At 41.9% G+C, this 21,712-nt stretch overlaps 1 protein-coding gene across 1 annotated transcript in view; it reads left to right on the forward strand.

Annotated features, from left to right (window-relative positions):
- The window catches only part of PXYLP1 (2-phosphoxylose phosphatase 1), a gene marked incomplete at both ends in the record, with an annotated part of 41,558 nt that extends 22,232 nt beyond the window's left edge, over positions 1-19,326 (forward strand). Inside the window, 2 exons of the mRNA XM_084232476.1 lie at positions 13,199-13,338; positions 18,389-19,326. Coding sequence (XP_084088602.1) covers positions 13,199-13,338; positions 18,389-19,326 — 1,078 coding nt within the window. The remainder of the gene's footprint in view (positions 1-13,198; positions 13,339-18,388) is intronic.
- Between the last annotated feature and the right edge of the window lie 2,386 nt (positions 19,327-21,712).

Consider the following 21,712-nt stretch of genomic DNA (forward strand, 5'->3'; position numbering starts at 1 on the left):
AATACTAGATGATGTCACTTATATGTAGAATTGAAGCAGAACAAAGATGCAGATAAAACCAAACCAATAACAAACCCTAGAAATATGACTGCAGAATTTAGGCTGCCAGAGGAGGAGGGGACAGTGGACAACAGTGGAGGACTCTGGGTGGGTGCCTTGGTGATGTGTATGGTGTGGTAACATACACCTGAATGGTGTGATGCTGCACTTCTAAATCTTATACAGTGTTGTAAAACAGTGTTACCTCAAAAAAAAAGTGTGTGAAGAAGAACTAGCATGTTAATTTAGAGGAAACTGATTTGAATTCTGATTTTTAAAAAATGGATGCATGTCCTAGTGCCCCAAGAATTGGAAGACACCCTGGTCCAGTCCAGCCTTGCAGACCCTAGCTTTCTTCCTCCAGTCTCAAGCCTTTGTTGCCGGCCTTCCCACTGCCATTCTTTGCCCTTACCATACCCACTTCCTACTGGCTATTCACCCCTTCAGGCCGTAGCACCTGTCATTTGGCTTGTTTGCCCCATGTCTGCTTTGCCATCTCCTAAAACTCCTCCTTTCAAGGATGTTGCCTCCTTGGGAAGCATTCAACTTGGGAAAACATCTCTTGTATTAGGATGGGTTGTGTTGAGCACTGACCCTGCCTTACTCAAACTAAAAGGGAAGATTATAGAAGGGCCTCAAAACAAGGTATTGCATGACCAAACCTTAACTGGCCTTAGAATTAGTGTGAAGGTGAAAGTCATTTGCTGGGGCTGGGTGTTAACCTTTGTTTCTGGATCATGGAGACAGCGTGGAGCATCTGGGGTGGCAGGAAAACATGAGCTGTAGTGCATTGTAGACATCTTAGGTAAATGGCTTTGCTTCATGGAGCCCAGCAGAGTTTCAGCATGTAAACAACTGGAAGACTTCTGCCATTGCACACTAGCTAGGAAACCACCCTTGAAACATCCCAGGGATGAATGAGCTGCTAGATCTCTGAACAGGTGGGACCCAAGGTAGCCTCAGGTCTTTTTAGACAGTAACATGTTACTACTCTACCAACTCCTGGTTCCTACTTCCCTTTCTCTATCCTCACTTCAAATCCCCAGGTAAACCACCCTCTACCCTCTTCCTCTCTGGTAACTTCAGTTCTGTCGTCCATGTCCACTGTTTATTTGTATTTTATTTTGTTCATTCTTCTGTTTTGTTTCCTTCTGTTGCATATATAGGTGTAATCATCCAGTATTTGTTTTTCTCCTTTTGACTTATTTTGCTTCACGTATTCCCCTTGAGTTCCTTCCACTTTGCTGCAATTGGCAAAATTTCCTTTTAGGAAAAAAAAAAGATTTATTTTCAAGGGGAATGAGAAGAGGGAGAACAGAGAGAGAGAGATTACTTGATCAACATGTGCTACCAGCAATACTATCTGAACTGAGAAACCAGGGTACAAGTGAATGGCAAAATTCCATCTTTTTCATAGTTGAATAGTATTCCATTGTGTATAGATACACCACATCTTTATCCAGTTATCTATTGTTGAGCATTTAGGTTGTTTCCATGTCTTAGTGTAAATACTGCTGTGATAAAAATTGTGGCACATATAACTCCACAAGTTTACAATTTCATATTCTCTGGATAGATCTCCAGAAATGGGATTGTTGGATCATATGGTAGCTCTATTTTTAGTTTTTTTGAGGAAAATCCATACTGTTTCCTGAAATGCTGCACCAATTTACATACCCACCAACAATGTGTGAGGGTTCATTTCATTTCTCTCCACAGCCTTGTCAACACTTGTTTCTGGTTTTGTTTTTGCTTTTAGGTTTTTTTTTTTTTAAATGTGGGGTATTGTCACAAGTGTGACATGATATCTCATTGTGGTTTTGAGTTTTTTTTTTTTTAAGATTTTTTTTTAAATGTCTTTTTAGGTTACTTTGCCTTTTTTTATTTTTTTAAGATTTATTTATTTGTTTATACAAGCACTGGTACAGTCAGAGGCGCGGGAGGGTGAGAGAATTCACCAGAGCCAGAGCGGAGAGTAGTACAGACAGAGTGACTAAGTACACTGCTGAGGGGAGCAGCGGGCGGCAGGAGAGGTCTGCGCGCCATGTGGGACCCTCGCCCGGTGGCTGGGGATCGAACCTGTGCTGCAGAGGCCGTGGGCAGCTTCTCAACCCAGCGCTCAACCACTGCGCCACTGGGGAGGCCCTTTTTTTAAAGATTTTTGTTGACGATTTTTGCATCTATGCTCATCAGACATATGTGGTTTTGTTTGTTTGTTTTGGCATAGAAGAACTGGAGTGTAGTCCAGAGGTGTGGGGCGGGAGGGTTGGAAGAGGATTTACCAGAGATAGAGTGGGGAGCAGAGCAGGTGAATTTATTGAAATACACTCCTGAGGGGAGCAGTGGGTGAAACAGAAGTGGTCTGCTGCACCATATGTGGGTTACCTCCCTGGTCTAGGATCGAACTCAGGCTGTAGCAGTGATAACACTGAGACAGAACCTCTAGGCCACCAGGAGGCCCTCATTTTGGTTTGGATTTTGTTAAAAATAAGTAATGATGATGACTGGATCAAGAAGATGTGGTACATATACACCATGGAATATTACTCAGCTTTCAAAAAAGATAAACACATGCAATTTGCAGCAACGTGGATGGAGCTGGAAGGGATCATGCTCAGCGAAATAAGCCAGAAAGAAAAAGAAAAATACCGGATGGTCTCACTCATAGCAGGAATCTAGAAAACTTAAATAAGGGACCAGGAAAATGAATAACTATAAAAAGAAAATATCAAAATCAACAAACAACTATGAACCACAGACACTCTATGGGGGGTGGGGGGTGGGGAAAGGGGGGATTGGGGTCAAAATAAGGGGGTTGCATTTGTATGGGGAATATAAAAATAAAATTAAAAAAAATAAGTAATAATGAGCATGTTTTTAGGTGCCTGTTGGCCATCTGTATGTACTCATCTGTAGAGCTCTACTTAGTTCTTCTGCCCAATTTTTAATCAAATTGTTTTGTGTTTTTTGGTTGTTGAGTTGCCTAAGTTTTTTATATTAAATCTTGGATATTAAATCCTTACTGGAGATATAATATAAAAATACCTTTTCACTTCCAATAGACTTTCTTTTTAGTCTGCTAATATTTTCTTTTGCTGTGCAGAAGCGTTTTACTTTGGTAGAGCCTTAGTTGTTTATTTTTGCTTTTATTTCCCTTGCCTTTGGGGTTGAGTAACCAAAGACATCTCTAAATGCTGATATCATGGAATGTATTACCTATGGTTACTTCTGTGTATTTTAGTTTGAGGTCTACATCTCAGTCTTTAATCCATTTTATGTTTTTTAAAGATTTATTTATTTATGCATACAAGAACAGGGGTACAGGCCAGAGGTGCAGGGGGTGAGAGGATTCACCAGAGACAGAGTGGGGAACAGAACAGGCAGATTGACTGAAGTACACTGCTGAGGGGAGCAGCTGGCAAGTCAGGAGAGGTCTGCTGCGCCATGTGGGTAGCTCCCTGGCCTGCTGGGGGATTGAACTTGTGCTACAGAGGCTGTGTATAGTTTCACAGTGCTGTGTTTAACCCCTTGCACCACCAGGGAGGCCCTTCTTTAATTCACTTTTAATTCATTTTTGTGTATGGGGTTAAATAGTGATCCAGTTTCATTCTTTTGCGTGTAGCTGTCCAGTTTCCCCAACACCATTGGTTAAAGAGATTTTCCTTTCTCGTTTTGTGGTTGTGGCTCCTTTGTCATAAATTAGGTGTTGAAATATGTGTGGAATTGTTTCTGAGCTTTCTATTCTATTGATTCATGGTCTATTTTTATTTTTTAAAGATTTATTTATCTATGCATACAAGAACCGGGGTACAGGCCAGAGGTGCAGGGGGTGAGACGATTCACCAGAGACAGAGTGGGAACAGAACAGGCAGATTGAAATACACTACTGAGGGGAGCAGCAGGCGAGTCAGGAAAGGTCTGCTGCTCTATATGGCTCACCTTCCTGGCTGGCTGGGGAATTGAACTCATGCTGTGGTGGCCGTGGATAGCTTCACAGTGCTGTGTCTTAACCCCTTGCACCACCAGGAAGGCCCAACATGGCCTATTTTTATATCAACATTGTTTTAATCACTATTATAATATAGTTTAAAATCAGGTAACCTGATGCCTGAAATTTCTTTTCTCAAAATTGTTTTAACTATTTGGGGTCTTTTGTGGTTCCCGATAAATTTTGCTATGTTTTGTTCTGTTTCCTTTAAAAACATGATTAAAATTTTGATAAAAGATTGAATTGAATCTGTATATTGCTTTTGGTAGATCACTGTTTAGACTATATTAATTCTCCCCATCCATGAATATCAGATGTTCTTCTATCTCTTGAGTCTTTAGGGTTCTCTATATACATTATCATGTCATCTGAAAATAATATTTCTCTTCTATTCCAATCTGGTTTCCTTTTCTTTCTTCTTCTTGTCTAATTGCTCTAGCTAATTCCTTTAATACTAAAATAAATGAAAATAGTGAAAGTAGACACCCTTGGTTTGTTCCTGATCTTAAAGGAATGCTTTCAGTTTTTCACCGTTGAGTCTGATATTGACTGCTTATAGATACGGCCTTTCTTATATTGAGGTATGCTCCTTCTATACCTATCTTGTTAAGAATTTTAATGGGTGCTATATTTTGTCAAATGCTTTTTCTGCACCTATTGATACAATCATGTGAGTTTTATCCTTCCTACTGTTGATATAGTGCATTCTATTAATTAATTTTTGGATGTTAAGCCTACCTCACTTCCCTGGAGTAAATCTCACTTGATCATGGGTATGATCTTTATAATGCATTGTTGAATTTGGTTTGCTACTGTTTTGTTGAGAATTTGAGAATTTCCACATGTATGAACAATCAGAGATATTTGTCTGTAGTTTTCTTTTTTTGTGATATTCTTTTCTGGTTTTGTTCTCAGTAATATTGGACTCAAAGAATGTGTTAGGAAGTATACCGTCTTCCTCAAAATTTGGAAAACAGTTATGTAAAATAGGTATAAGTTTTTCTTTGAAGGTTTGGTAAAACTCATTTATAAAGCCATTTTGTCCTGAACTTTCTGTTTTGGGGAGATCTTTGATTGCTGTTTCGGTTTTCTATTTCTTTCTTACTCAGTGTTGCTAAACTTTATTGTTCTAAAAATGTGTCCATTTCTTCACAATTATTACATTTATTGACATATAGTTGTTCAGTAGTCTGTTAGGATCTTTTGTATTTTATGGTATTTGTCATAATTTCCCCTTTTTCATTCTAATTCCATTAATAACGCTTTTTCTTTACGAGTCTACCAACATTTTGTTTATCTTTTCAAAAAACTAGCTCTCAGCTTTATTGATCTTTCGAATTGTCTTTTTGATTTCTACTTCATTTATTTTTACTCTGATTTTTATTGTTCTCTTGTTTCTGCTAACTTTTGGCTATTCTTTTTCAAATTACTATAGGTGTAAGGTTAAATTGTTGAGATTTTTCTTGTTTTTTAATGTAGACCTGTATTGCAATTATCCCCTCTTAGTACCACTTTTGCTGCATTGCCTAGGTCTCTTCATTTTCATAAGTTTGTAAATATTTTTTAATTTCTACTTTAATTTTCTTGCTGATCCAGGGCTTATTGAGAAACATGTTGTTTAATCTCCTCATATTTGAGGTTTTTCCAGCTTTCTTTTTGTGATTGATTTCTAGTTTTTTGACATCGTGATCAGAAAAAATATAATCTTTGATCTTCATAAGTGTACTGACAGTTGTTTTGTGTCCTAACATGTGGTCTGTCCTTTAGAACATTTCATGTGTACTTGAGAGAAATATAAATTTTGCTGTTTGGGAATGGAGTTTTCTGTGAATGTGTGTTAAGCTCATTTGGTCTAATTCATCATTTAAGGCTATTTTGTTTTTCTTATTTAGGCTCTACCTGGTTAATCTGTATGTGGTTGTAAGTAGGATGTTGAAATTCCCTAGTATTACTGTGTTGCTACCAATATCTCTCTTTAGTTCTGTTAATGGTTGCTTTTATGTATTATGCTCCATTCTGTGCATACGTGTCATATCTTATTGTTGTTTTGAGCCATTAATAATTATTATAACATCCATCCTTATTGTCCTTGTACCTGGAAATCTATTTTATCTGGTGCAGGTATGATTGTGTCTCCCTTTTCTTTAGTTACCATTTGCTTGTAGGGTTGTCTTCCAACCTTTTACTTTGGGCCTGTATTTGTCTTTATGAGTTTCCTGCAGGTAGTAAAAAGTTCGATTTTTTTAAAATCCATTCAGCAACCTTTTAATTGGCGAATCAATACCATTTAGGGTAATCATTGAAATAAAAGTCTTTATGGTCATTTTATTAATTGTTTTTGGGGGGATGTTTTTGTAGCTTGCCTTTGTTCTTTTGTTTTTCTTTCATTCTCTTCTCTTGTTCTTAGACTTCTTCCTTTTGTGTTTTGTTTGAATCCCCTTTCCATCATTTTATGTGTTTCTTCCATGGATTTTTGTACTGAGGTTATCATGAGGTTTACATGTAAGGGTCTATACTATAAACTATTGGCTGGGCTGATCTCTGGTACATTTTAATGGTCCACATTTTTACTCATCTCCTCCCCACATTTTTTGATGTTTGCTGCTTTTAGGTGAGATTTCTTTTTGTTTTATAGGATCCCCTTTAGTATTTTTTACAATGTCAGCTGAGTGAAGATGAATTCTTTTAATTCTTGTTTGTCTGTAAAAGTCTATCTTTCTGTTCTTCTGAGTGACTAGAGGGTAGAGTATTCTCAGCTAAAAAGTCCTTTTCTTTCACTTTCTTGTGCCATTCCCTTCTGATCTGCAAGGTTTCTGCCAAGAAATCTTAGAGGGATCCCCTTGTATGTGATTTGTTTTTTTTCTAGATGCTTTTAGTATATTCTCCTTATTAGTTTTTACTACTTCCATTATAAATGTTTAGGAGTGTATCTGTTTGGGTTTATTTTGTTGGGAATTCTTTGAGCCTCGTGGATCTTAATATGTTTCCTTCCCCAAGTTTGGGAAGTTCTTGGGTATTTTCTTCAAATGAGGTTTCTACCCCATTTACTCTTTTCTCCTTCTGGGACTCCTATGGTGTGGATTTTGTTTCTTTTGATGTTATCATCATAAAGTCTTTGTGCCATTTTTTGTGTCTATATTCTTTTTCTTTTCTTTTTTTTTTTTTTTTTTCTAGTCTGCTTTGGTGTCTTCCCTTCCCCTATTTCCAGCTGACTGATTATCTCTGCTAAGTCTTGTCTATTTTTGACTCCTCTATTGTATTTTTAATTCAACTGTTGTGTCTTTTATTCTGTTTGAAACTTTGTTTGAAACTTTTTACCTTTGTTGTAGTTCTCATTTAGTTCATTGATTGCTTTCCTTATTTTAGTAAGCACTGTTAGACTATTGCTTTGAACTATTCTTCAGGTAAGTTACCTTGTTCTGTCGCATTTAGATTTTCCCCACATTTTGTTTTGTTCCATCACTTGTGGTATATTCCTCTATCTCTTTATTTAGTTTAAAACTATGTGTCAATTTCTATGGGTCGTGCTAAGCCTCTTTCTTAGTTTAATGTCTTGGCCTTGTATTAAAATAACAGGTTGCAGGATATGATCCTAGGTTGTTTGCACAGGATACTGGAGTGTCTGTTGCTCTGCAGACTGATGCATCTGCACCAATGTGGGTGACTGGAATTTTAGTGCCAGCCCAGGGTAGGCATTGGCTTAAAGGGAAGCAAAGAAGTTGCTGCTAGATTGTATCAAGAGTTCAATTTCCCGATCTGCCAAGCTGAGGGGGAGATCTCAGCCACTCCCCTTCTCTAGGCCAGTTTCCCAGTGGCAGCTTTCTCAGAAGCCTCAGGCTAGCCATGATCCCTCAGCTGTGGTCTCACTTTGATCTGCAGGTTCTACAATCCCTATTTTCCCCATGGGTGTGGGCAGGAGCTGAGCCATCTGGGAGCTGTAGGTTTCATCACAGGCAGATGAAGGGCAGGTTTCACAGGATGTGTGGGCACTGTGTGTGAAAGATGACTTCCCTTGCAGCTTCTATCCATCCTCTCTAGGGAGTTGTGGTCCCATCAGAGGACTGTGGTCAGGTATATTCCCAACAACCTCCAGAAACAGAGCTCCCCCAAGGTGCTCCAGCTGCCAGACCCCGAGTGCTTTGAATTCTGACTAAAAGCAGCAAGCACCATAGGTGAATGTTCTCCCAGCAGTGGCCCGACACAGAGGTGGGACAGATGTTTCACATAATTTGGAAGCCAGTTGTAGAGAGGACCCTTGATTGTGAAGGGACAGCATGTGGACTTCATTCAACCTTAACAACTTCCACTATCAGGGCCCTCAAGGCTCCAATTTAGCTGTTCACAGGAGGTGATGGTGAGGGACAGAACATGTAACCTCAAGCTGATAGTCACTACCTTGAACAACCACTAGGCTGATAGTCATAAGAACTGTCCAGTGGCCTCATTGTGGGTGTTTCACCCTCTGGGCCTATCTCCTTGGTTGCTTTCTAGCCCTTGTTGTCTACTCTTGTCTACATCTATCTGCTCCCAGGCTAGGATGTAATGTCAGCTCCCTGAGGGCAGTGATTGTTTTTCTTCAAAAACTTTGAATCCACTTGGTATCCCAAGTGCCTAGAACAGTGCCTGGCATGTAGGAAGTAACAGTAACAGTAAATACATGTAGATTGAATAAATGTTGGAGGCTGGGACTCAGGGAGTGGCAACAGATGGAGAAAGGGAGTTGGAGCTGAGAGAAAGTTGTAGGGCAGAGTTGATATGAGTACTGGGTAACAGGTGGGATGGGGTGAGAAAAAGAGTATAATAGCCAGGTTTCTGACTGGGTGTCTGATGGTGGTGGTGTACCTCCCCAGAATAGAGTCCAGAAGAAGGGGGGAGTGGAGGAAAATTGGTCTCAGGACGAAGTTTGAGTTACCATGAAACACTCAAGTGACAATCAAGAAGGTAGTAGAGGCCGTCTACCTGTGGGGCTCAGAGCTTTGTTTTTCTGAGAGATAGAGGTTGATTTGAGGGTTCAACTATTTTCAGGTTTTTGGGTTCTTGCATGTTGCTAGGTTTTGGGGTTCCTGGGTCTTGGCTATGGCCATGAAAGAATTCAAAGCCACGTCTAGGCAAAGCAAAACAAAGTTTACTAGAGACAGAGTGAAAGTATACCCAGGAAGAGGTCCTGGGCTAGCAGAATCCAGGGAACAACTACAAGGAAAGGTGGGGAACTCCTAGCTTAAATGGGGTGCAGAAGGCTGCTCACTCCATCCCTTGCTGGGGTTACTGCACACCCACTTCCTGGGTATCAGCTTATAGTTCGAGAAAGTCTAAGTCACTCCCCCTTCTGTTGTGCTCCCCAGGTGGAGTTTTATAGGTCCCAGCAGTGGAGGGGAGGCGGGGGTCTGCCTCTCCCCCTTTGCAGCTTTTTTGCTCTTCTCAGACTTTATGGGTCTGCCTGTAGGTTGTGGTAGGGGACTGTCTTCCCCTCCTGGGAGTTTCTTAGCTTTCCCCCAGGCTCTGGCAAGTGTTTCTTGGGGTTCTGGGCATAGTTTAATTTTCTTTAGGCACCACCCTCCCTGCTCTACCTTCCTCACACAATAATAGGACAATAGGTGTGGGCTCCACGGGGATGGCAAAGCCTGAGTCAACATCCTGGGAAACACCCCGGGACCTGTGATAGGCACAGAGGAAAAGAGGGAGCCCAGGAGATATAAGTTGCAAACAGGGAAGAAGGCAGGAGAGTGATGTTTCGAGAGCTAAAGAAGGAGAGAGTCTCAGGTAGTGGGGGAAGGGGCAGTGAGGCACGTCAGGTGAAGCACAAAGGTCCAGAAAGTGAAGGTCTGGGAAAAATTCATAATGCTTATCTTTATAAATTATTTCATTTTTTTAATGATATAAAATAACAAATTTTTAATCAGCATAACTTATAAACGCCTGTGGTTTCCAGCCCTGTAAGATTTTTTTGAATTGTGCTTTCTGCTAACAGTGTCTCTGGCCATATGATCGGTCTCTGTTTGTCTTATCATTCTGAGTAGCACCCAGTAATTGCTCAGATTATAGCTAAAGCTCAGCAAAATTTTCTCATGGGTGTATGGTTTAGCCTCAGGGTTCTGTCTTAAGCTTTATGGGAAAATAGGTGTAAACAATGCCTATAAAAATGTAAATAAGATCTCCGAAGTGAAAGGTTTGAAGGTTTAAGACAGCACTTTTTAGTCTCTCAGTTTTCAACATGAAAGCAGATTTCCAATGAGGTGGAAAAAATTTCCAGTTTTTCCTGAAGAAAAATTCATCATCACAGATTTAATCATTTGTAAGATAAGGCTGTTGTTATAAGGAGGCACAAGAATGAATTGCCTAAAGAGCAAAGAAGTTTATGATCCTGTGTGCAGGTCTGAAAAGAGAGTTGCAGGTTCACCTGGTCATTCAAGGTCCCCTCTATCCCCATTCCTCCCAGAGCTGGGGATGCCCTGGGATGTCCAAATAATTGAATCTGGGTTGCTGCTGGCCTGAATCATGGCCAGAGGGAAGGAAGGGAGTGTGAACGGGACACGCTCAGGATCTGAAAACCTAAATCCAGAAGTGACAAACATCCTTCCATTCCATGGGTGATGCTTCACATGTCGCTTTACCTAACCACAGGGATCTCAGAAACGGGATCTGACCCTGCAAAGGAGAGGAGATGTTAGTGCACTGCTGGTAAAGAAAAACCAGAGCCAGACGCTAATGAAAATAGAATTTATTCAGGAACTAATGCAATAGGGGAAAAGAGCCCTCTGTAGAATCAGGCTCAGATTGGAATGCATTGTGATCACTGGGAAGTATAACCAAGGAGCAAAGTGGGTGAAAATTACCAAGAGGAAACATTGGGGATATGGGGAGCTTCCACATAAATGAAATCGACAAGATTCCTGCTGAAGGCAGGCCTGGAGGTTGGGCGGTTCCATCAGCTATTGAGGGTGATCAGATATCAAGAGAGGGAGATCCTGCTGAGGGGCAGGATTTTTACTAAAACTGGGCAATGCAGAGCTGCACATATGATTCCAAAGGACATGAAATCCAAAGGTCGAGGATTGTTTGGCAAGAGGTTCTTAGGAGCCTAATTAGAATTTGGTCAAAGGGAGTCTGTCACAAATAGTAGTGTCACCCACTACTAATATTTGAATATTTTAATCAACTTTCTGGAACTTGCTATAGTCATTGCTACAGACTGTGGAAGTCTTGACTTTCCACGAAGGATCCAAGGAGTGGAGTCTCCATTATGTACAAGGACCCCTTTCCACTCCTGGAAGGGAGTGTCAGGCCAGGCAAGCAGGGCAGACCCAGGAAGTCCTGGGACTCAGGTTACCTGGTCCTCTTCCCATTAAGTATTTCCAGTCATTTGTCATCTGTTCCGTAAGTGAAGTTTTTCTTGTATGAATCTTCATTTCGTACCAGAAACAAGTTTTCATGAAAACTGAAATTAATGCATCAGTAGGCAGTCAGATGCCCTAAAAAACAACCTGGGACAGTTCAGCAAATACTTCCATTAGAATTTCTTTCTGAAATAGGCAGCAAAGCTTTCCCAGCTTCTCAGACATCACTGACCTGGCCCAGAGCAGAACGTTTGATGCCTGTTGATGAATAGCCTTTGTTTCTGTGGATTGGTATGGGCAGCCTCATTATCAGTCTAGAAATTTTATTTCCCAGTTTGCAAATATTTATGTGTTTTAGCCTCGGGAAAAATAACATACCCTTTATTTTTATGGGAAGACATAATTCCCTGTAGCAATCCCGGGTGATTTATTAAACTATACTGTTAGTCAAGATTAGCATTTTCTAATTTTAAAACATATTTTCTAAAAGATGGATTTTTTTTTTTAGCTTTATGTTTTTGAAAGATAATAAACCCATTTTGGCAGCCATTTTAAAAGCATTGCCAAAGTTAATTGGGCTTTCAGACAGCAGGGGGTCTGCCATTAGAACAATCTATCTTGCTGCTTTTCCTGCTGATTTAGTTTAGTTGGGTATTACTCTGTCCACTTCTGCTCAGCTTGAAAATTCAGACATATATTCACAGGCCATTTCATCATTCAAAGGAAAGGTGTGTATATTCATAGGTCATCTCATTATTTAAGGATTTGTGTATTAGTGACTGGAAAAATAAATTTTATCTTGATTTACCACATGTACTTCATGGCAGAAATCTAACTAATGTCAGCCCTCATAAATAAACTGCTTTTTAGCTATTCATTACCACCCCACATGAAACCTGATGTTATGTGTGTAAAAGCATTCTGAGCTGTTGAGTGCTATAGCGATCTTGGTTATCTTAAACAGTTGAGACTTTTAGAGGATTTCCCCCAGGTCAGGTAGGTTAAGGATTAAGTTTATCCAGGTAAAAGTTGGGGGAGGTTTCCCAGGAGGAAGGGGCAGCATATGGAAAGTGTTGGCACGTGCTGGCCCGGGTGTTTGGGGAACAGAAGGAGGCCGACAGTGTGTGACCAGAGCAGTCTTGGAGTAGAAAGGGCTGGGCACCCTGCACCTTAGGGAGCTGGGGCTGGAGGAGACAATGGCCAGCTGGGCACAGCTCCCCCAAGAAACTTATTGTGGGGAAGAGCAAAGAGTAGTCTGATTGCCCTTTAAATCCACCCTCAGCTCTGGCTCTGGCTGAGGCAGGACTCCAGGGGCAAGATTAAACTGCAGGAAGAACAAAGAGGAAGCCCCTGCCATCTAGACGAAGGCTGCGAGATTCAGAACCCTGGTGGTGGTTGCAGGAGTGCAGAAGAGAGGGGTGAAAGCCAGGTAGTGCACCCCTGCAGCACTGGGCAGCAGATGGCATGTGAAGGGAGAAGCCAGGGACTCCCCGCTAGGCATGGCTGCCTGCTGGGGTTGGTGGCCTCCTGGAGAGAGACACAGGAAGGGTGCAGGTTGGAGAGCTGGATGGTGGGGACAAAGCTGGGGCCCATGGTGCCAAGAATGATGGGTTCTTCCACAGAGGTTAAGGCTCAGGCTGGCCTTGCTGAGTGGGGGTTTTATGCTTAGGTTCTGTGGTAGAGTAATAATGACACTGGAACTTTAAAATGATCAAGCCAGGACCTGGTATTGTGGTCTAGAAAGTCTGTGGTGCACCCGGGATGTCCTTGCTGGAGTTGAAACCATGGTTGACTCTTCTGAAACTCTGACCACTAACTCTCTGTGTTGTCTCTTTAGGAAACCGTATCACCCTAAACTGGAAGCTTTCATTAGTCACATGTCGAAAGGATCTGGAGCCTCTTTTGAAAGCCCCTTACACTCCCTGCCTCTATACCCCAATCATCCGCTGTGTGAGATGGGGGAGCTCACGCAGACAGGTATGTTTGCTTGCTCGCTCACTGTCCTGCCTGCTCTCCCTATTGGCCCCCGTGTAGAACAGACACTCCTGGGAATGGTGCTGTGGACTCGAGGTAAATAAAGACTGACAGCTCAAGCAACTCTGCATCCACCGAAGGAGCTAACTAAACATCTGACTTCCTAAAGTTAAAAATAATCTTTTTTTCTTACTAGAAAAGTAGTGCAAAGTCATGGAAGAGAAATAAAGACAATTAAGCAAAAGGGAAAAAAAACTTAAAGCACCCATAATCCCACCAAAGAAATTAGTAGTCTCTCTCACTGTGCTGTGTCCACACGTGCATGCACACACACATGGACACCTGCACACACACACAGTGGTATCTTAGTAAACACACTATTTTGTAACCCACATTTTCACTTAATGATAGAGTGTGATAATCTTTTCCTGTCAGTAAACATACATCTATATCATATCCGACGGCTACATCTTACTGCACGATGGATGGGCCATAATTTGTGTAACCACTCCCATGTTCTTAGATACAGCAGACAACATATCTGTGAGGTTTTAATGGCGACATCTCAAGAAGCAGCACATGTGCAGATCCCCATGGAGTTTGCTTGGCCCAGATGCTTGGCATCTGTCCTTGTGCAGCCAGTTAACTGTCAGGGTATATTGGCAAATTAACTGTGGGGTCAATTTCATTTGCTTTTGTTTGTTTGTTTTTAGTCTAACTTGATGTTTATTTTTATTATTCTTCTTATAACTTTGCATTGAGGTAGTGTTGGTTACACTGTAGGCTGTATTCCGGAACTATGGGATCCACCCCTTGTGGTGGTGCCAGAGCAAACCCACCACCAGTGCACCCACCATGCCCCACCATAGTCCATCATGCTCCCTCCCCCTTCCTCTCCTGCTCTGGATGCCCCAGTTCTGTAGTCAGCTTTCAAGGGTTAGCTTTTGAGTTTGGCTTTATCTAGGGGGTCAATTTTTTTTTTTCTTTTTTTGGAAGAGAAGGAACTGGTATGCCCCCAGCTTCCTGGTTCTTCAGTCTATGACCTGCAAGGACCTCTGCTTGGGCACCAGCCTTTGTGGAAGAAACCAGAGCATCTATAAGCTTATGTTCTGATCTTGTACCACCAGCACCTTAGGACCCTCAGCTCTCGTGGAAATAGGGTCTTTGTCCTATAGTTGGCCCTGGTTTGCTTTTACCATTGCTATGAAAACCATCATTATTGGGGAGAAATATAGTGAGCAGCCAACTGGGACAAGCTGAAGGTGCTGGAGGACTAGCCTAAACTTGATAATTAGTTCCATAGGCACAAGCTTTGCATTAGTTTAGAACAGGAGTTCTTATTCTAACAGGTCCACCACTCTTTTTTTAACAGGCATTTTTTGTGCTCCTTTAACTATCCTAATGTGAAACTCAAATATCAGTATAACCCTTCTGTGTGCATAATTTTGAAAATCAGTTACATCAGGATCCCTTCCTATAATGTAATGGAAAAACAAAATTAATTTATTATATAGTTCTATGTATCTTGATATAATGCTACTACACTAGAAAAGAGAAGGCGTCTCAAGTGCTTTCACCTAAGTGTAGATAGGTGGTGGTGACAGCTGCAGGGGCCCCCGATTGAGGATGTTACATTCAAGACCCTGTAGTAACAGGTTGAGACATGATTTCTTGACAAGTTCTGATCAAAACAAATTACGTAAGGTCCTTTATTTGTATTGCATGTCTAGAAGGCTGAGTGGATATTCATGTTATGTAAAAATGGTTTTGTGTTTATAGACACAAAAACAGATCCTAGGCTAAAGTATTTCAGCATGTTTTTTATGTGTGGGAATGTCTAGTAGTGCTTTCAAAAGTATGGGGGATAGAGAACAGTTCCTGTGGAGACTCCTAGCCCCCTGTCCCCATCCCTTAGGTATCAGGAACTACCCTCCCCATATTCATGTGACAACCCAACCCCTAAGCCCTCCAGGATCGCAGTCCCATGCTTGTTGAGAACCACCATGCTTGTTTAGGCACTCTGGTTGCAAGTATGGAAACAAGCTGAAACAAAAGAGGGAAATGCATTATAAAGATTTAGAGTGACTCACAGACTCTCGGGGCAAGAATGTGACCAGCCTCCATTGCCTGGAACTGGCAATTAAAATAATACTATTATCCTTGCCTCAGAATGACAGTCCTGGCCACAACCAGAGAAAACATGCAAGTTTAAATTTGAGGGTCAGTATCCATGAGCTGACTAGGAGGTGAGGGTGACTTGCATAGAGCAGTGGGGGCTCAACCTCTGGATCCCTGAGAAGAAATGGGGGATGGTTGCCCTCACACACTTAGAGACAATCATTCCTTCCAGCCTTTCTTCTCAATTGATCTATTATCATCATCATTTTCTCAATTAGTCTTACTCTAGAAATCATTTTGCTCCTGTTCTCTTATTCTTTTTTAATGGTCATTTTTATCTTCTATTTTTAAATGTCATTAAAAATACATAGCTGTTATAATAATCATTTATAACTGGCACCTGATGGCTCCCCGCAGTAACTAGATAAGACTGATCACTAGTACCTACTCTATCCAAGAGGCTTTGGCAGCTGCTGAGTGTGAAGACGGGGGTGGTCAACTGAAGGAGACCATCCCCTGCCTGTCCTGCAGGAGCCCACGACTGCAGAGGGACAACACTGGGACAGTGAACTGTGCTGCTGGCAGCTGCAGCGTCTTCTGGATTCAGCACAGGTTTTGGAGTAGACAGACTGGCCTAATGTTTCCCACCAGGGCTGGCGGTAAATTGGATTAGATTGCACTGTGAAGTGCCCCACACAGCACTAGCATATGCTGAGCTTAGTGAATGCAGTTAGGGGTGCACAGCCTGTGGGAAAAGAAGGGAATTATTCATTTGACCTGGGAGAATAAGAAGGAAGACTGCAGAGAAAGTGCTATGGGAACCAGCAGGCGTTGGAGGAAGATTGCTCTGGTCAAAGAAAGGGGAAGGGTGTGAGCAAAGTCAGGAAGATGCAGTCTGTGTTGGGGTGGGGGGAGCGTAGAAGAAATCCTCAATGGCTTGGGCTTTGTATTTCTGTGTGAAAATATCCAAGGAAGGTGCTGCAAGCAGGGACACAAGTTTGGGGTCCCTGAGGGGCTTAATTTCTGATTCATCCACTTCTCAGCTCTGAATGGCTCAGCACCTTGGTTTCCTCAACTGTAAAATTAGGAAAATGGAGATGCTAATGATATACCTTCATTATTAAAAGGGCTCTTGTGAGGTTTAAATGAGAAAAGTCTGGCATACCACAAGCTCTCAACTTTAAGATATAGTAGCCAAAGAATGGAAAGTTTGCCCCGAGATGAGCTGTGGCAGGATGGAGATTTGTTAGGTTCATCACTTACAGGGTGCCTCATTGTGCAAGTCATTTTGCAAATGTTAGACTTTCCTTGCCTAGATCTTGAGGGACTTCTCTTCAAGGACCCCCCATTCAGACTACAACATGCACCCATCTTTGTGGGTTCCGTTTTGTTATGTTTTTTTTTGGTGGGGGGGCGGGCTTCCTGGGCCAACACAGTTCCTTATTTTCTGTATTTCAGCCTCAAATCATCTCATCCTTGTGGTAGAGCTTTTCAAACCATTTGGACATCTGAATAAATGACATTATGGGTCATAGGACCTGCATGTGGTTTACACTCTCAGAGAGTTCTTACCATGTCATTGAAATTGCGCCCCTTACATCCATCTGCTGGAGGATGAGCTTGCTTTTATCTTGAACTGTCTGCTCCTGCTTGAGGATAAGGCTTTTTCATTGTTGTTAAGATAACTTAATAATGTAATAATTGATAATTAAAACAACTTAAAAAATAGACTTCTTACCCACAGCCCATCCAGCCATTCTGTGCCCCCCACCCCCATCACCCTGGATAACCCTTTTTTTGTGTGTGTATTCTTCCAAAGTTTCTTTGTACAAAAGAGAAGCAACTGCAAATACGTGTTTTTATTTTGCCTTCATTTTTATATAAAAGAAGCATAATAAGCATACTGTTCTGCACTTTGCTTTTTTTCAAATATGGTATCTAGGGGATCATCCTATATCCATAAAGAGTATCCTTGTTGATGAGCTGTCAAGCCCGAGCAGGATTAGCAGAATGTACCTGGAAGGTTAGCAGAGGCCTTCTTTTTTTTTTTTTTTTTTTAAATTTTTCTAGAGGCATGTCTTATTTATTTATTTATTATTTGTTTGTTTGGTTTATACATGCACTGGGTACAGTCAGAAGCGCGGGAGGGTGAGAGAATTCACCAGAGCCAGAGCGGGGAGCAGAGCAGGCAGAAGGACCGAAGTACACTGCTGAGGGGAGCAGCGGGCGGCAGGAGAGGTCTGCGCACCATGTGGGACCCTCCTCCGGTGGCCGGGGAGCAGCCGGGGATTGAACCGGCGCCGCAGAGGCCGCGGGCAGCTTCGCAACCCAGCGCTCAACCGCTGTGCCACCGGGGAGGAGCAGAGGCCTTCTTTGTTAACAGAAATGGCCTTTGCTGGGCTAAATAGAGTAGGGAAGAGGGGTGTGAAGGAGAACTTCCCAGCAATGCGGAGTCTAAGCAGCCAGTGAGCAGCATTTTCTCTTCACAAGCTGAGTTCCCTGAGCTCTTCCTCGCACTGAGAAAGCTGTGACCTTGGGACAGAGGAAGAGAACTCTCCTTAGTTCCATGCCAGTTACAGCCTGCATGTCCACCAGTATGGTGATTCGTACTGGCTGCATCTGCCAGTTATAAGACCTCCCTCAGGGAAGGCGGACAGGTCCAGATGTAGGGATTATGGCATATGGACCTTGAGCGCCCCACAAAGGCCATGGGTCCAAGCACAGGCCTCACTCTGCTCATCCCTTCATGGGAAACCCCAGGGTCTCTTTGCAAGGTGGACCCATTCTTGCAGCTTCCATGGGACAGGGAGTGGACTCCCTGATCGTAACTTACACTGACCTAAAGCACTCCAGAGTCAGATGCCAACTCAACTTCTGTTTACTGTCACTTTTGCCAAGCTGGTCGTAAGGGAAGCTGGTGTCCTCTGTGTTTCAGGGATCGTGCAGCATCTGCAGAACGGCCAGCTCCTGCAGGACATTTACCTAAAGAAACACAAACTCCTGCCCAACGATTGGTCTGCCGAGGAGCTTTACTTAGAGACCACCGGGAAAAGCCGGACTCTGCAAAGTGGGCTGGCTTTGCTTTATGGCTTTCTCCCAGATTTTGACTGGAAGAAGATTTATTTCAGGCACCAGCCCAGTGCTCTGTTCTGCTCTGGAAACTGCTACTGCCCAGTGAGAAACCAGTATCTGGAAAAGGAGCAGCGTCGGCAGTACCTCTTACGTTTGAAAAACAGCCAGCTGGAGAGGACCTATGGGGAGATGGCCAAGCTCGTGGATGTCCCCACCAAGCAGCTCCGAGCCGCCAACCCCATAGACTCCATGCTCTGCCACTTCTGCCACAACGTCAGCTTCCCTTGCACCAGAAATGGCTGCATCGACATGGAGCACTTCAAGGTGATTAAGACGCATCAGATAGAGGATGAGAGAGACAGGCAGGAGAAGAAACTGTACCTTGGGTATGCGCTCCTGGGCGCCCACCCCATCCTGAATCAAACCATCAGCCGCATGCTGCGTGCCGCGGAGGGCAGGAGAGAAGAGCTGTTCACCCTCTACTCTGCTCACGACGTCACTCTGTCTCCGGTTCTCAGTGCCCTGGGCCTCACAGAAGCCAGGTTCCCTAGGTTTGCTGCCAGGTTGATCTTTGAGCTCTGGCAAGACAGAGAAAAGCCCAGTGAACATTCTGTCCGAATTCTTTATAATGGTGTTGATGTCACATTTCACACCTCTTTTTGCCAAGACCACCATAAGCATTCTCCCAAGCCCATGTGCCCGCTGGAAAACTTAGTCCGCTTTGTCAAAAGGGACATGTTTGTGGCCCTGGGTAGTGGTAGTACTAGTTATTTTGATGCATGTCACAGGGAAGGATTCTGAAAGGCACACGCAACAGCACTTAGAGAATCCATGCCAAATACAGAAGCTGCTTCTAGTTCTGTTTGTTGCTAAGGGTACAAGATGACTGGTTTTTAAAGGCTAGAAATCATATTTGGGAGCCAAGGAGATGGTTTGGATTGAACAGTAAGTATGTTGCTATAATTAGGTACATGAGTTGGTTGGTATGTAATGGCCAGTTCACAGAGAAAGGAAGGTACTTTGGCGTGGCCCGGCTTTTCTTACAATGCTAGAATAATATTTCCGCTCTCAAGTTGCCAATCCAAACGTGTACTCTTTTAACCTGTTGCGGTACTGTATGCCAGGACCAGCAAGTCTCAGCCAAAATGTTCTTAATCTGGGGCAGTCATACTATATCCTCCTTCAGTGCAAAATTTCCTGAAGTGACTTATCTAAAATATGGGTTGGCAAACTTTTTCTGTAAAGACCAGATGGTAGATATTTTAGACTTTGCACACCGAAAAAACAGTTACATACAGTCTCCGTCACAACTATTCAACTAAGCTCTTAGAAAGTGAAAGCAGGCAGAGACAACACAGTGAGCTACATTCCTGGGCCTCCAAGACAGGCAGTGGACCAGGCCAGGCTCAGCCCCCAGGCTGTCGTTTGCTGACCTCTGATCTGAAAAACAGGCTCTCCTACAATTTGCACTTTCTGCACTTTGAGAACCAGTTAAAAACCAAGAATTATTCAGTGGTGCCTCCAGTAACTTCTGCTAGAAACACAGGATTTGGTCTGTATTTGAAATTAGAAGAAATCTTAAGGGGAAATAACCATTGAATCAAAATGAATCATAAAAAATCATTAAAATAATACTTGATGTTCATGATGATTGTGGTATAAGATAGTTTTAAGTATGTTTTAAATATTTGTCGTAGTCTGTTTGCTGTATATGCTGAAATTTTTGTATTCCACTTAGTATTTTTATAGTCTAGGAAAGTATTTTCTAAGACCAGTTTTAGATGTGCTCTTTTTCCTATGTGCTATTCAATTTACTGTACCTAGTGGGTGGTTAGAAGGGAGCCAGAGCTGAATTCACGCACTTTCTTCCAATAAAACGAATTATGGCTCCTACCCTTGACAAGCCGTAGAATTAGATCGATTTTTAAACCATTTTCATCAGTTTCAAATGGTAAATTCTAATTGATTTTTAAATCAGTTTTGGGAGAACTTTGTTACTAGATCACTAATCTTTATAAGGTATTTTATATATTAGAAACAATTATAATTAAATATGTGATTTCTGAATTAATGGTGCTAGTTCTGTGTGATGAAATGTCAAGTGCAAGCGATATCTTCAGTGTTGTTGACCTTCCTTTTCTCTGTTTTTCTTCAGTGATGTATTTGAATATGTCTATTTCTATTAATAAATTTTTGAAGACTACTTGTGCACACAACTAATGGTTTGTACCTGTAAGTCACTCTACTTTTTTTCAAGTAAGAACCAATAGTTTTAGTTTATCTTAAATGTTTCAGTTGCCAAAAATCATGTGCTGTCTCTTGAATATTTAAGCCTAATCAGTTTTACTCCCACTCACAATATATCTGACTTAGAAATGCTGAGTACAGCTTGAAGTTACACAAAGAAACGTGAATCAGTTTTTTTTTTAAATCAGTTCAACAGTACCTATTGTAGATATTTTAGATAAGAGCCAACATTGAAAGTATAGATAAAAGTTTCCCCCCCCACCCCAAGACATTGGGTATGGGCAACATTAAAATAACTTCATCAAAATCAAGTTCTGAGACACGGAGCACTGAGCTAAGTTGATGGATTATTTCTTTGTTTCTGGGCAATAGTCTGATGACTTAGTTCATGACAGGTATGTATGACAGTTGTCTTGGGTTTATGACAGTTGTCTTGGGCTTATGATTAAAATGAATAAATGCATACTGGGACACACTCAAACTATACTGAAAACAACCTCAAAAGTGAAGTTCTCTTCTAATTCCACCTCCAGCGAGCACCTGCAAACTGCTGCTATTCTTACAGAAATTTTCCAGCAGACACAGAAATAATGTGATTTTTAAATAGAAATAAGATCATATAGATATATATCCATACCCACATATATACATTCATATGTGTGTGTGTATATATATATATATACACACACACATATTTCTTAAGGGAAGCAAGTCACTATATATTTTTTTTTCATTCACTTGTTTCCTTTCACAGTATGTCATAGAAATATTTCTCATTGCCCTGCTCCCCTTAACTGTACGTCTTGAGATAGTTCCACAGTGAGAAAGGGGCGGGGGGGCAGAAGCTGGCTCTTTTTTTTTTTTTTAAAGATTTATTTATTTATGCATACAAGAACTGGAGTGTAGGTCAGAGGTGCGGGGGGTGAGAGGATTCACCAGA

Source organism: Talpa europaea, assembly GCF_964194135.1.
Source record: "Talpa europaea genome assembly, chromosome: 4".
Lineage (NCBI taxonomy): Eukaryota > Metazoa > Chordata > Mammalia > Eulipotyphla > Talpidae > Talpa > Talpa europaea.